General features: G+C 35.2%; 1 protein-coding gene across 7 annotated transcripts; it reads left to right on the top strand.

The window, feature by feature from the left end:
* The first annotated feature begins 3,566 nt into the window (after nucleotides 1-3,566).
* LOC117101346 (membrane progestin receptor gamma-like) lies at nucleotides 3,567-11,179 on the top strand. 7 transcript variants are annotated; one of them, XM_033241314.1, is made up of 4 exons: nucleotides 3,567-3,705; nucleotides 4,659-4,764; nucleotides 7,915-8,991; nucleotides 9,043-11,179. In XM_033241314.1, the coding sequence occupies exons 3-4, from the start codon at nucleotides 7,956-7,958 to the stop codon at nucleotides 9,102-9,104; spliced, it is 1,098 nt and encodes a 365-aa protein (XP_033097205.1). In that variant the 5' UTR covers nucleotides 3,567-3,705; nucleotides 4,659-4,764; nucleotides 7,915-7,955; the 3' UTR covers nucleotides 9,105-11,179. The 7 variants fall into 7 exon arrangements, with proteins under 7 accessions (XP_033097205.1, XP_033097199.1, XP_033097201.1 ...); XM_033241308.1 differs by having other exon boundaries at nucleotides 3,569-3,705; nucleotides 7,915-11,179; XM_033241310.1 differs by lacking the exon at nucleotides 3,567-3,705 and adding an exon at nucleotides 3,713-3,884 and having other exon boundaries at nucleotides 7,915-11,179.
* The last annotated feature ends 5,372 nt before the right edge of the window (nucleotides 11,180-16,551 follow it).

Here is a 16,551-nt window from a genome sequence, read left to right on the forward strand (position 1 = left end):
ATGTCCACCCGCCTCAGCCCCACCATGGTTGGGGCTGAGGTAAATGAATAAGTTATTAATTATGGAACGTCTCCAGATGGCCGGAAATGGCACACTCAGATTTAGCTTTTTTGAATATAAATTTCTGTTTTCTCCACCTTTTAATAAATTGGAAAAATTTAGGAGGGTGGAGGTCCATGCCTGCTTGCTGGGCTCCGCCACTGTTTAATATAACATTTGACCTAGCCTAACATTTTGTTTCACAAAATGACTAATTGGTAATGTCAAGCAAAAAGGTTTTCACTACAGTTTTTACTATCTACAATACATTAATTACAATCCTACACAGTACTATAAATTTTGTATAGTTAACCTTCAGAGAACTTTATTTTAATAAATGGCCTAAATTAAAGTAAATTATTGTTTTCGTTAGATGGAATTTAAATGTGGTTATATTGTATACGTTAGTTTGATGGCTGTAAGCCAGGGGTGGACGTAAACATCAGTCAGAGGGCCAAAGTGAACACCGAGGGCCGCACCCAAAATTTGATGTTCCAGTGAGCTTCCAAAAACCTCCAATCACTGCTTTTACATCACCTTTATTCTCAGTTTTAATGTTACCTTTTACATATCATTGGTGTCGGGCCGTAAAAAACAAGGCGTTTTCAAGCCAATTTTAATTGGCGGGCCGCAAACATAGGGTTTTTAATTCATTGTCGCGGGCCGCAAAAAATCGCTGATGGGCCGCATGCGGCCCGCGGGCCGCATTTTGCCCACCTGTGCTGTAAGCCAATCACTTACTCTTAACCTTCATCGTTAACATTAACAGAACTAGAGTGTCGCACCATGTGCCTACCTCCGCCCTGTGCCTAAATACATAATTTGCGCAAGGCGGGCGAGCGACTCCATTCTTCATGCAGCAGGATAGGTTTCAAGAAAACTTTACAGACGCGCGCTTTACAGACGTCAATCAATAAGGTACACTTTGGTTTCTCAACTCAAAAAGAGAACTTGTACGGTAATGTTTGAAAATGAAAACAATCCATATTGTATCTATATTAGGCCTATAATAATGATAATAATAGGTCGATTTATAAGGCGAAAATAAACAAGGTCTCTAAAGCACCAACAAATTATACTGTAAAAATGACACTGAATAGCTTCGTGAACACTGTTTATCACTGGTGCTAGAAGCAATCGCAAAAGTGGGGGTGGGGGAGGCCCCACCAGTGGAAAATCTGGTGGCTCAATGGTCCCTCCCACCCCCAACACCCAGGCTTCCGCCGCCGTTGATGCGTAGTGTAGGGAATACTGCAGCTTTCCTTTATAGTTTACGCAGCCAAACATTAAATTTATTACGGTACCTGTTATCAGGCCAAAATAAAATTAATAAATGTGACGTCACTTTGATGATGTGTCATTGAAATTGACACACGAGATTCATTAATACATAAAATTGTTCACGCATCACCCGTCAAGTATTCTCTGCCTACTCTCTGATTTAGTGCACTTTAGGCCTATATGTCCAACACATATTAAACAGTTATGATGTTGTGTGTTATTTTAAAGTGTCTTATTCTTACTCTAATTTCGAATATAAAATTGTTCACATGTTTTCCAGTGTATTTCCATGTTCATACATGTTCTATAACAAATATAACAAGAATCATTGCTAACTCTCCGCAACCTGTGATCCGTGCCCCAATTCAAATTTACGCCCGAGCACCTTCATAATATTTCTCCTCCCCAAACCACATCAATTAAACTGCAATATTCTGCACCCACACATAGTACAGCATTTGCTGGTTCTCTCTGGTTTTGCTATACGTCACGTCTATCTCGTAACAACCACCTGTACAGTATTTTTGTCTATCTCATCTTTTCCCACTGCCATCTAAATGCGCCATGCTCCTTTATGCATTGTCACACACAGTGGCGGCGCTACGGCATGGGGGTTTCTTTTCCCCCAGTTTTCCCGCCAGTCCGAAAAGAAGCCGTAATACTTGTATTCATAACTTTGGCAATAGTATGCCTAAGTCAATTCCAGTAAATAACCCATCATTTTAGGGTTAGTGGAGAATAAGAAAATATTTAAAAGTAAATTTTCATTTTTGTTTTTGGTCGCTGACGTTGGTTTGGGTTGCCAAGCCACAAGTTGTACATTCGAATTAATATTTGAAATTAAATCTAAATGCAAATTAGTAAGTAGACGGGTCAGCTTCATTCAATGGACCGGAGCGAACGGTCTGAACCTCATTCGATGTACGTATTGTATTTTTTTTTAATGTAATGTAGATACAATCTTTTTTAACGATATACTGTACAGTGGTAGCTTGCTGCGTTATACTATTACAGTATTTCTGTTTAACTTGATGAATTGATCACAGATGACGGGCTGGGGGATGCGTTGAATTGTTTCAGTGGCGTAGCTAGAGGTTTTGGCGCCCGGGGCAAGAGTAGAAAATTGCGCCTCCTTCCCCCCCCCCCCATTATAATTATAATATTTTGAAATTAATTGATAATGGTTGTATAGACTTTAAGCATATCCGTACTGTACATCCATATCATGAACTGTCTAAATAACATTTAAACCCAAATAACTATTATTATTCTAGCTCTCTTTTGTTCTTTCTTACCAGGGTGGCGCCAGGATTTGCCCGAGGGGGGGGGCGGGCGATGGCTGACGAGGGGGAAGATTTCCTTGACGAGAGCAAAGTGGGCGTGATAGAGCGTCGCATAAAATCTTCTGAAAGTGGTCTAGGGGTGGGGGCGAATCCCCCGAAAATTTTTGACATTTATGGGTTTCAAAAGGCTTACCGTATTTAATCGATTTTACATGAGTCTACTAATATGTACAAAATACATGTAATTTTTTTTTTCTCCCCAACGAATTATGGTTTTTCTCCCCGACGAAGGGGGTGGGGGCGCAGTTATCCGCGAAGGTGGGGTATGCCGCCATCCATTAAAATTGCATTACAATGTTCGGAACTTTGTATAAAACTTTACCATTATCCTTGCAAGGCTGTTGTATTTATCGCAAAACAGCTTAGTATTCTTATTTTCTAAATTTATCTTACAGTAGAGTCTTGAAAGTTTCTGAATTTGTAACACTGTTTAAACTCGCAACTGAATTTTGTGTGCTTTTACATCAGCAAAGAAGTTATAACATGATCAAAGTTAGCAATGTTGTTTGCTTCATCACGCTCAATACTAAGTAGTGGCAAAGCTCGCTTTTCCCATCGTGGCTCTGATATGGCAGAATGAGCTTTAGTCATGTAGTCATTACAGAATAGGATAAAAAAAAATCACAATCTATAAATTTGCCAATAAAAACAACAACATTCAGATTCTTTATTAACTGGAAAATATTCATGCCTGACGAAATACATCAATTTTGTCGTGTTCTTCTAAAAAGTGCTTATTTATTTACTCTCATTCTCCTATTTCAGCGCCACCTCAAACATGGCGCCCGGGGCACGTGCCCCCCCCCCCCCCCAGACTCTCCCTAGCTACGCCACTGAATTGTTTACATGTGCGTCTGAATCACTCTAGTTCAATCGAAGCACGGGCGTTTTATTGTGATTCTTCGAAAGGTCGGTAACAATGAGGTCAGGTGAATATCCACAAACCACCATGTGCAAGGGATTTTAGGCGAGAATAAAATGCACGCAAGCATATCGGTTGAATAATGACACGTGTCCTTGGTTGGATTTCCTTCATTCCATTGTACGTCCGTTTCTTTTATACCAGGTTAAATGCAAGTTATTTTCTTTTAATCTCACCTTCTCAATGTGAATTTAGTACGGTAGTTTTTACAAGGAGGTATATACCTCCTTGGTTTTTAGGCACTGCAGCTGCTATCATCATAGGTCATGGTTGTACAGTATTCTGTAGATAATGTAAGTGTACGTCTCTTTTATTGCATTTTGTTTACTTCATTATTATTAACACGTCACAGGCAACTATAATGATAATTATTACCGTATTTGTCTATAACTATTAAATGTAACACGACAGCATAGTTTGTATTGAATTGCTCTGTGTACATAAAATAGTTAGAAAAGGTGTGAGCAACTTAGCCTAACTATGGATGGTTATTCGTTTCGAACTCTAGGCCTATATGTTAGAAATCATATACAGGTATTATATTGTAGCCTATCAGGTTGTACTATTATGATATAGCCTCCCTGATGCTTTAGAATTTTTTAAACTTACAATATTTTGAAGTGCGAAACAGCGCTGGCCTATTTGCAGCACGCATTTCCATAACGGGCCGTACTAAAGCAAAGCCTACGGCGAATGCTCATTTGAAGCCGTTTTATAGGCCTACAATTTATGAGAGTCTTCCGTACACCAACATATGTGCTTTAGATATAGTAAGCTACAGTACCATCATTTATTTTAATAATAAACAACACAGATAATCGTTTTACAGTACTGTTCGAAAGAGTAGTCAATTGTGCAAAACATATGTCTAATCAGTTACTCTGATATTTTGCTAAGTGTTCTTCAGTAGTAGTAGTCGTATGATGAAAGAATGATTTCAATCAGACTGGAATGAACACAACCACCAAAAAAAAAACTTACAATTTCGACTTCTTTCTACAAGCCGAAAAAAACAATTCAAATACTATATCGTTCTAAGGTTAATAAATAACCTTCTCTCCTTCCCGTTTCAGGCCTAAAGCAAAGTTGAAAGTGGCTGGTAGGATTTTGTATTCTATTTATTATCCATGAAGAGGTATAGTATGCAGCAGCTTTGCTATGTGATTCATGAGCCTTAAGGTAATTGTATCTCTATATTTGTATCTTCTTTACAATTTATATAAAAACTATCCTAATGTCTCTATACCTTTTTTGTTCCACCCAGAACTTTATAAATACTTCTGTTTGTATACCAGATGCATCCCCACTAACATTTTGAACTTCATATTTCAAAATGGTGCTTGTATCTTGTCTATATTTTCTTCACAATTTGGTATTTACCTTTTCGACGTATAGGCCTAGCTCTCTAATACATTCTGCAAATCTCTTTAAAATGTCCTCTCTGTCGATAGCATGTTTGTTCGTCTGTCTCTGACTTCATTTCATTCGTCTTTATTTGACCTGTCATCAAATTGACAATATACAGTAACACGATCATCCATCACCATCTTTATCATTATCACCACCAGTCAGTTTTTTTTCCGGGGTTAGAAATTTTTTATGAGTAAAGGTAAAAGTACAAGAATAACCCGTAACTCACAGCGTCATTGTGCTGAATTTCGTATGGGGGTGGTCCGTGACTAGCCGCCGTAAAGAAGTGCTTTAGGTAGCTACCTTTGCGCATCATTCCTCAACAACAGGGACTGAAATAAAACATAGCATCGGGGTATACAACCCCATACTCTTCCGAAAAATGCAAAAGCGCACACGAGCCAGATGAGTATGCTGGGATCAATTTTACTAAGTCATTAACCAACAAAATCCTGTGCGAAGAGTGACTGGAACCAGCTCGGATGTTGGTTTACTTAGCGGTGCCCCAGCCTTATCGCTCGACCACTCGACTCGCCACTACACTACTTCGTTATCTATATCAGACTCTTTCATATATTGCGATTATCAAATTACGCCTGATCCTCAGTATGCCTGATGACTCACGGTCAGGGGTAAATATGTATTCTCGTCTCAGTGATCATTCACTTCTAAGGCCTTGTCATATTTTTGTGCATCGATCTACGTATGCTATTTTTCTAGTAAAGTAACATGCAAGTCCAAAATTGAAATATTTAAGCAAGAATGGCCTATATCAGTAAAGCCTTTAGACTTGATTGTGTCTCTTTCAATTATATACCATCTATTTATAGAACCTAGTGGTGGCGTATGAACGTTAGTAAAACCCTGGAATTCAAGCCCTTATTTTTAAATGTAGATACAATTATCTGCTTATATGCATGCATGGGTCCTCAATGACAAAACATATAGATAAGATAAATGCAATACACTAAATTGCTTTGAATTGTCTAAATATTAATTAAAAAGGGGCTGTAATTGAATTGGTGACGTGATGTACTGTGATAACCTATACTGTTGAGTTTGGTACTTTGATTTATGTTACAATGTATGGTTAATCAAGAATCAATCACACGGAGGATGTGTGCGTTCATGCTTATAAACTTATTGAAAGGCACATAGTTTTATTATATTTTGTTATTTCAAAATCACACAAAAGTAAAAACTTATTATTTTAACTATTAATATTGCTTTTTAATTATCAATTTATTATTATAAAAATTTTTATTACATTTTAATAAGAAAGTAAAAAATTACCACCAGCCACTGAGAGTTGCAATGAATACGGCATCAGAAGAAAAGCAACGTCAGGAATATCAATTTAAACAGCGCTGAAAATGGGAAAAAGGAATTGAAAAACAATTCTGGAAATTTGAGAAGATATCAAATAATTAAGAATATGATACGGCATTGTTTTACAGGCCCATATCAGGGGCGGATCCAGAGATGTCCAAAAAAAAGGGGGGGGGGCGCGAGAGAGGGGCAGAAATTTGGGCCGATCGGGACAACAATGTGGTGTTCTAGACGCCCGAAAATAACATTTGAGGCGTTCTGGGTTGTCATTTTTTTTCTTTTTCTTTCTTTTTTCTTTTTTTTTTACCTCCCAGGGCCGCCTCCCCCCCCCTAAATCCGCCCCTGCATATAGTGGATGGGGTGGTGCGATTGTTGCGTACTTACATAAGACACTCAGTTTTCAATTTGCCTTATCGTATTGTTGCAAACATTTATCTACTATGATTACTTATTAACTCAGAAGGTCTATAGTTAAGATTATCACTGAAATAAAATCCTACAATTATTTATGATATGTTTACAAACGTTGTTTGCCTATCGAGATACTTATAGATTACTCCCGTTCCAATTGTCGTAACAAAGTTTATCATTAATCCAGTTGAGTTTGAAACTCAGAGTTAGAAACTCGGAGATTTACACGGTATCGCCGATTTTGTGCCACGATATTTCTCAGTTTCTTTGTTACAAACAAACCGCATATTGTAACGTCAACAGTTGAAAATAGCACACGAAGGGCAAGGTACGTAATTCCAGAAGAAGTGTTCCTCTAACAAGCCTCAAGCTTGCAGCACACAAACTCATGGTGCCTTATAAAGTACAATATTCAATATTAGTTGGCAGGATTCCACCATGTACCAAACTGTGTCCATTTAGTATGTCGGTGTTGGTACTGAACCAAACAGCAACGATTCATAATTTAAATCCGATAACCAATCCGCTATACGTAGACTACACCCTTTGCTTAACAATAGGCTCAGAGCTTCAAAAGAGCTTTCTTTGTTTTTGTAGGTATCTTTGATCATTAGAGTAAGAATGCTTTGATCTTTTGTTTAAATCACTGCTATGTCTACTAGAGGTAATGGTTTGATTGGTTAAACACTTTTGTACTAGTGCATATAAGCTTGGTAATATGGATATTTTTTTCATTCCTGATGATGACATAATTAATGTGGAAATATTGAATCCCAACACGATGGCGTGTATTTCAATACTTGGAGTATGTATAATATACTTTCTAATATTCCATAGCTTTTTTTGCTATTACCCTATATCATAGATGGAAGAAGGTCAATTCGTTGTGGAAATCCACAGGAAATATAACGGAAGTCCAAAATATCATCAGTACATTTGGTCGATGTGTACGTTTGGAAAGACATTTTCGTAATATCTTGTCTCATTATTGTCTTGCCATCTTTTTTTTTTTTTTTTTTTTTTTTTTTTTTTTTTTTTCTTTTTTTTTTTTGTAATTCTTTTTTTCTTTTTTTTTTAGTCAGTATTGTTATTGTAATCCAAATGTTGTTATCCTGTGTTAATAAACGTAATGGTACTTTCTTCAAATGATTCATATATAAAAGTGTTTTTATATTTCAGGTATGAGCCTATAGTGTTACAGAGGCGGAACAAAATAAAGTATGTGGACGGTGAAATTATTCAGCGCTGACCAACTACCATCAGTATTTCACGAGCCGTTCATTCTGAATGGGTACCGGGCTTCTGAGACGAGCGTAGTCGAGTGTATAAAAAGTACATTACAATGTACCAATGAAACGGTAAATTTTTGGACGCACTTCGTGCCATTTTTATACACTGTGTGGCGTATTGTGCATTTGAGATATTATCTTGATTTCGTCAACGACCCATTCACTTGGCCGTTGCTGGGGCTACTCATATGCATTTCTCTATGTTTATCTGCCAGTTGCTTTGCGCATCTTTTTAACTGCTTATCTGAACGGGCTTGCCATATTTGTTATTTTTTTGATTACTCATCGTTGGGTATTTACAGTTTGGCATCTTGCATCGCCTACAGATATTATGTTTTTCCACATTGTTTGATGAATACAGAGTATTTCAATATATACATACCAATTGGAGCACTCAATGCTATTTTATGGTGTACATTTGGTGCGTGTTGGTCTCGTTTTATGAATATGGGTTTATTCCGCCATTTGTTTCGTCTTTCGGTGCTCATTGTCCCGTATGTGTTTTGTAGCCTGCCACTTTTATATCGTGTATTCGTGTGTCCAGACAAAGAATGTGAAGCTGCCTCTGTTACTGTGCACCGACAACATTTTGTCGCAGCATTCTGCTCAGCGTTCATTTTTGCAACTCATCTTCCGGAGAGGTTGGCACCAGGGAAGTTTGACGTCTTTTTACATAGCCATCAACTCTTTCACGTGATTACAGCCACAGGGACCATTCTTCAAGTGAATTCTGTAATAATTGACATGAATGATCGACGCGCTTTTCTGGAATCGGAAATAGGGTTGCCAACATATTGGTATTCGCTTGGTTTGATTACAGTAGTTTTTTCTTTACAAATGCTTCTTATTTTATGTTTTTCTGTTTGGGTTTATAGTCGTCCAGAAGAATCAAAGCATATTTACCCCAAGTCTCAAAATACTAATAATGACAATCTGGAGCCATGTGCTGAAACTATTAAGCATAAACTGAAGAGTGGGAGCAGCAGTAAATCAAACGTGTCTCAGGAGCATATTAAATTTATAAATAAGTGCAGCGCCGAGAGAAATCTCGAAATAATGACTAAAATAAAGAAACAATAAGTTTGAAGATTTACAAGAATATTTGATTTTAAAAGAAATTATTTTTTTCCAAAATGTTAGGCGGAAATAATATAAAAATCTTCATTAGGCCTTTACTGTGTCAATACGAATGTCTTAGTATTATAATTGTCGCATTAATAATAAATTAATTGAAAAGTACGGTGTCTTAATCCCAAGGCTAATGGATTACTCAATATAATCAAATTTTGTTAGCAGAAACGGTCTGGCTTAGAATAGACATTAGCTTAAAAAAAGTACATATACAGGTCACCTTTTTGATATTAGAGAGGTACTAGGTACAAAGATTAATAATATTTACACCAAAATAAAAAGGCAGGTTTTCCGAAATGATTATATTGATTTCGTTATTATTCATGTTTGTTTATTCATATAAAAAAAATCATACGGAAGTTTAAGAAACAGTGTTACGTTTATGTAGAGCAGGGAGATTGTCTAATAATTTATTAAAGTTCTTTTAAAATCTTGAAGTGTATATATTCAGTAGGATGATGCTATATATATATTATATATATATATATATTCTATTTAATTCTTTAAGTAAAAAGCAAACTTATATGTGGTAAATGAATGATGAAATAATGGGAATCTTTAAGCTAAAATTTAGAACAAAAACATAAATATAGGCACTTTTAACCAAAAAATAAAAAATAAAAAAAAAATAATAAAATAAATGCTAGTATACTATGCTGTTTGTATTTAGATAGACCTACATAATAAAAAAACTGTTAATGAAGTTCCTTGCAGAGCGTGCAGTGTAAGAAGACCCAAGTCATGAATAGAGACGACGGAACAATTTTTTCTTAATTCACATTATGATCCTATGTTGACAGTAAGTGAGCCGTCTACAGTTAGGAGTAACTCATCTGAGATGATTTGATCATCACTCTGAAGAGTGGTATCTTCTGGTGTACTCAAAACTGTCAAAAACACGAGTTAAATCTATTATGTTATTTATGATGAAAAAAATAATTAATTTGTTAACTCAAAACATGTGGTTCCATAAAGTATAGTAGGAAAATTATCTTTTTAGTTGAACAAATTAGTTGTTTACCTTAGAAAATTCTTTACCCAATTCATCCAAGGGTACATTAGCCTATAGAAGGTGACCGTAGCAGTTGCTTAAACCTTTGTGAATGTAAGCAACTAATTGGTTCAACAAAAACGAAAATTTTCCTTCTAAAAGTTAATCAAAATGTGATTTCATTGGTATGACGGCAGTGGCGTAACGCCTATGGGTCTCTGAAAATACTGATACTAAGATTGCCTTTTAGTGGAGTTAATGTTCTCAGGTTAGCGAATACTTTACTGAACGTTTATAGGCCCACGATCGACTCGTTGTCGTTACACCACTGCATGTCAGTGACAGCAGTAACTGTATAGGCATTACAATCTATATAATTCATTAGCATGTTTTAACTAATACCTCCATTTATAATAAATACATGCCAGCCATATTTAGTGGCTCAGTAGTATATATGCATTAATATGTATATATCAACAAAACATGTAAAAACGTGAAGGTTGTAAATAAACTTACTGTAATATTAGTCAATGATTGCCAAATATTCTCCATATTGAGAATGGTAAAATTTTAATAAGTTAGTAATTTTCATTTAAGTGTTTAGAACGATAACAATTTCTTTTCTCGACATTAAACGCAGAAATAGTAGTAGTGTATCCTTAGGGTCGGTAAATCAGTGAAAACTTTTTTTTCTATTTAAAGTGAAGTTGATGACTTATTCTATTCTTCTAAAATATTATTTGGATTCTTAGATTTTAGAACTGTTGCAGATAATAGATTTGAAAGTGAAAATATACCAAATATCCTAGAAGTAACCCACCTTAAAAGTTATCTATAATAATGACCCACTACTCAAACATTACAACCAAATCTACATTTTCAGGTGTTTTTTTCTTTTACTATATCTAGCCTATGTTAAACTGTGATAAAGTCAAATGTGTGTGAAACTGTGATTGAAGATGACCCGTGAAGTTCAGAGTGAGATGATGCACGATTTCATATCTGTTGAATAAAAGTTATAAATGTAAGTTGATATTCTCGATTCTGTGCCTTGGTGGTTTCATTCTTCAAGACGAATACTAGTATGTTCAGTGACTGGCAACGCCTTCGGGGCTTCATCTCCGGCTATACTGTTGAACCTTCCAGTACATTAGCTGAAGTTTGCGCAATTGCAATCGCCTTTACTGTTTGTTCTATCTTCACATTGGCCTCGGTTTTTGCAGCCTCAAACTTAGCGTGTGCCCTCTTGCTTACGAATTATGGCACGCCAGGACGGACATAATGATGATGATGATGTTGATGTTGTTGTTGATGTTGATGTTGTTGTTGATGTTGTTGTTGATGTTGTTGTTGATGTTGTTGTTGATGTTGTTGTTGTTGTTGTCATCTTATTAGGCGCATGTATCCATCTCTTGGTAGAGCTGCTCGCAGCGCCGTTTTCCACCTGCAGAGTGTAGGCCTACATGCAGCCTTTGTTCTGCATTATTATTTTGAATTAATTAATTATATTTAAATTATTTATTTTTATCTATATTTATTTATGACAGACCTGACATAGATGGGAAAGATTTTAGGGCACAGCATTTGATAACATGATGTTTTTTTCTCCCGGAACTCGCGGGAGTCTCCCGGAAATCGGGACGACCTTCTGCAATTAAGCAAGAATCTCCAGGAAATAACCCATCTCCCTACTGATATTTGCGTGTTTTAAATATTTTATTATCAATTGTTTCATAGAAGTCAGTGCCGATGGGTATCACTGTATGCAGTCATATATAAAATTAAATTTGTTAAAGTCACAACCACTGCAGATCAGAAGAGGATTCAAAGGGAGCTCCCAATTTTTTTTCAAAATTATATAAAATTCCTAATTCCTTGATCAGCCACTGTTACTGAAATAAATAACAAATAAATAAACATCCTTGTCTAACGCCACGCTCCATATTAAAACATTTGGGTATCCATCGATTGTTTGTTATATCACGTTCTGTTTCTTTATATATTATTTTAATAAAATTGATGATGCTCTGTTACTGAAATTAAGTACACATTTTCAATTCAAATAATATGCTCAAATAATAGTTTGTTGTTGGTTAAAAAATATTGATAATGATAATGTGTTGGAAGAACATATTTTTCTTCCTACTGATTTAATATTTTCTATTAGTTATTATGTGTGCATCGTTACACAGCTTCATGATATAAGCTTTGCTCATCAACTACATCTCCAAGCAAATTATTATTATTAGTTGATAAGCAGATTATTACAATTAAATTTGAACACTAATTACCAAGCAATATGTCAGTAAAACTTTTTTAAACTAAAGTAATCATTGCACCATAAACGAAATATAATTTATTTTGTTCTTGGCTTTGACAGTTCATGTTGCTTTTAATTTAATTTATCAGTTAAATACTGCTTGGTATTTTTGTTTTTAGTTTTTTCAATTTACTTGATCTTGAGAATAGTTCCATGATGGACCCGAAACGTCGATCTTTCTTGTCATTAAATTTTGTTTTGAAATTATATAGTAAGCGTCTCTTAATTCGTCAGTTAAAAAAATGCCATGAAAATTCATAGGCCTGGGTTGATTTTTTTTTGTAAGGTGTTTAATTCGGAAAGTGAAAAATAAACTGTAGACTAATGTTAAAATGTTTTGTTTTGGTTTTTCTTTTAATTCAGAAACAGAAAATAAACTGTACAGTAAAATGAAAGTGTAAAATTGTTTGAGAAGGAATCAACACAGGAATGGTAACAAGTAAATTTCACAACTTGTCCAACCAGCAGATGATACTAAAATCCTTTTTTTTTTACAAACATGTTGGTGCTTGGTTAGATGAGACCTTGCCGTGTGAAGTTCTGCATCCATCCTTGAATTGCGTCAGAAGCTGTACCGCCACAATAGGGAGTTTTCGCTGCACGACGTTAACCTTAACGTTAACGGATGACGTCATAATTTATTCATCTTGCGTTACGGAGTACGTTAATTTCAGGATTTTACGTACTCGACGGATATTTACGGGATTGCGCATGTGTATTTCGATTTGTTTACAAAAGGGGTGGAGTTATCGCGTTGCATGTTGGGTACTAAGGTTAAAGGTAAGGTTAACGTCGTGCGGCGAAAACTACCTAATAAGCCTGTTCGTCATATAACACGCTATAGCGTTGGTAGAGCTTTAGATGAAAACGGATTACCAAACACGAATCAGAATTCCTTATCATCAATTTCATGTAAACGATTCGATTCTTTGATTGTTCAAAAAAGTGACAATAAAAGAATTTTCTATCTTACATCTCAACTGTATTTGCAAAATAACTTTTTCGATGCTTTTCTAAAATCTGAGAGGTGAAACCAGTAGATGATAGGGTTTGCAAGCGAGTTCCCAGTAAGTAAAGCGTAAGTTACTCCTATAATGATCCCCATGGCTCTTGAAGCTACGGAACAGCCAAGCAAATATGCTAAAATCACAATAACTGTATTTGGTCCCCATGTTAAGACGAATAGTCCTATGATAGTAATGAAGGTTTTAAATATTTTTTTGAATTCCGCAATTTCGTTATGAGATTTAATTACATTCGAACGAGATTGGCAGAGATTTCTGTAGATGTTGACATACAAGAATATAGTGAGTATCATTTCTAATAAAAGTGTACTGCTGAAAATAAAATAGATGCTCATAAAATCACTGCTGAGGATGATGTGAATTATAAACATATATAAGAATGGTGCTGCCACAATAAGTACGCTAGTGAGGATGTAACGACGAGTTGTAACAATGGCGTGGTACCGCAAAGGTGCCCATACTAGCGCAATAGATCGATCAACAGCAATAGCGGTAATTGTCAATGCAGACGATAGCATGAGTCCATCACTTATTGTAAAAAACACCATGATCAAAAGTTTATCACCATATGAAATAAAGAAAGTTGGAAACGTTGATATACAAGTTGCTGCGTCTATAACCGCCAACAGGCCAATAAATATATTTGTTGTTTTCCGTAGCCTCTTGTTAGTGAAGAACAACATTACAACGAATGTGTTTGCCAGAAAAGATGACGATGTTAGAATATACAATAATATCCTTAACTTCTTCACGTCGGAATCTGTCATATACTCAAATAATGCTGTGCAATTTTCCATCTTGATCATCAAGCAAGTAAAATGTTTAATAATGTAATAACTTTCATATAGTCTCCTGTACGTTACAATAATTGCTACTGCGTTGGTCTCCGTTTATATATATCGGCTGGATTTGTTCACCTAATAAAGTCAGCATCAATTTAGTGCGCATTGTGTACCTGTTTCTGACTGACAAGTGGATAATTATAATGAAATGAGATATGCAAAATATCAATAAAGATGTCAGTAAAACTAATTCCACTGATACGGTGTTTATGTACTTGCCATGTTTGTGTCTACTGTCCCCTCGGTGGGGGGGGGGGGGGGGCAGGAGGGGGTGCAGTAGACACAATGTTGTCGTCTAGCACCCTGTAAGAGCAAATCCGGTATGGAGGAATGATGGGATGAGGCATGAGATAAAGATTAAAATGAAAAGCAAGTCTACGAAATATGATGCCATACTAAATAAGACCTCCTCCCACAGTAAGTTATCAATTTGACAACAACACGGAAAGCTAGATAAGACATGTCCTATATTGTTCACTAAAAAGTCACTACAGTAGCAAAAAAAAAAAAAAAAAAAAAAAAAAAAAAAAAAAAAAATTTAAGCAGTATTCTTTACAAATTAAAAAAAATGTGAATATATTTTTATTTTTTGCCAGATGCCCTAAATGTATTCTAAAGTTGTTGTCAGATGTAAGATATTGCCATTCTAGGCCTCTGTGGGTTATTTTTATTCCATCTGATGAGTATTCAAAAAAAAAAAAAAAAAAAAAAAACCTTTTTTCCAATTTTTATTCTTAGCTTCTAACATATTTTTTTTCATTGCGTTTGATTGGATAGCAATAAAATACTTGGAATTTAATAGAAAGCTTATTGTTAATTAAAGGCGACAACCAAATACAAAGTTCTATAAAATACTATTACAATTATATGTATCAATAATCGGCAAGGTGGATAATGCATACTTCGTGTAAAGCATGGTAGAGTTTAGATGAAATTTGATTACCAAACACGAATCAAAATTCCTTATCAACCATTTTATGTAAACGATTTGATTCTTTGATTTGTTCAAAGTAGTGACAATAAAAGAATTTTCTATCTTACATCACAACTGTATTTGCAAAATAACTTTTTCGATGCTTTTCTAAAACCTGAGAGGTGAAACCAGTAGATGATAGGGTTTGCAAGCGAGTTCCCAATAGAAAAAGCATAAGTCACCTCTACACTGATCGATATTTCTCTTGACGCTATGGAACAGCCAACTGCATATACTAAAACTCCAATTACTGCATTTGGTCCCCATGTTAAGGTGAATAGTCCTATGATGGCAATGAAGGTTTTTAATTTTTTTTTTTTTAAATTCTGCAATTTTCTTTTGAGATTTAATCACAGATTGACAGAGATTTATGTAGATGTTGACATACAAGAAGATAGTGATTATCAATTCTAATAAGTGTACTGCTGAAGATAAGATAGAAGCTCATTAAATCACTGCTGAGGATGATGTTAAGTATAAACATACATAAGAATGGTACTGCCACAATAAGTACGCTTGTTATGACGTAACGACGAGTTGTAACAAGGGCGTGGTACCGCAAAGGTGCGCATACTAGCGCAATCGAACGATCAACACCAATAGCGGTAATTGTCAATGTAGACGATAACATGAGTCCATCATTTATTGCATAAAATAGCATGATCAAAATTGTATTATCATATGAAATAATAGGAGTTGAAACCGTTGATATGCAAGTTGCTGTGTCTATAACCGCCAATAGTGCTATAAATATATTTGTTGTTTTTCGTAGCCTCTTGTTAGTGAAGAACAACATTACAACGAATGAGTTTGCCAGAAAAGATGACGATGTTAGAATATACATCAATATCCTTAACTTCTTCACGTCGGAATCCGTCAAATAATCAAATAAATCTGTGCAATTTTCCATTATGATCATCAAGCAAGTATGTTTAATATTGTAAAGTAATAACATTTCATAAATTCGTAGTAATAAGGGTCTCCATGTTACAATATTGCTACTGCGTTGGTCTTCGTTTATATACTCTGGCCTGGCTATTTGATTTAACATATAATCAAATCATCATCCATCTTGTGTATTTTGTTTTCTGACTGACAATGGATAATTATAATTAAATTTTTAAAATGCAGCAGAATTTCAGTCAACATGCCAATATAACTGATTTACTGATATAGTATTCATGTACTTGTTATTTTCATTCTTAGAATTAAACGTGTTTTTGTTATAAATTTATTAAATGGGAA

The sequence above is a fragment of the Anneissia japonica genome, unplaced genomic scaffold, assembly GCF_011630105.1.
Source record: "Anneissia japonica isolate Jap-2015-1 unplaced genomic scaffold, ASM1163010v1 scaffold2293_len299155_cov175, whole genome shotgun sequence".
Lineage (NCBI taxonomy): Eukaryota > Metazoa > Echinodermata > Crinoidea > Comatulida > Comatulidae > Anneissia > Anneissia japonica.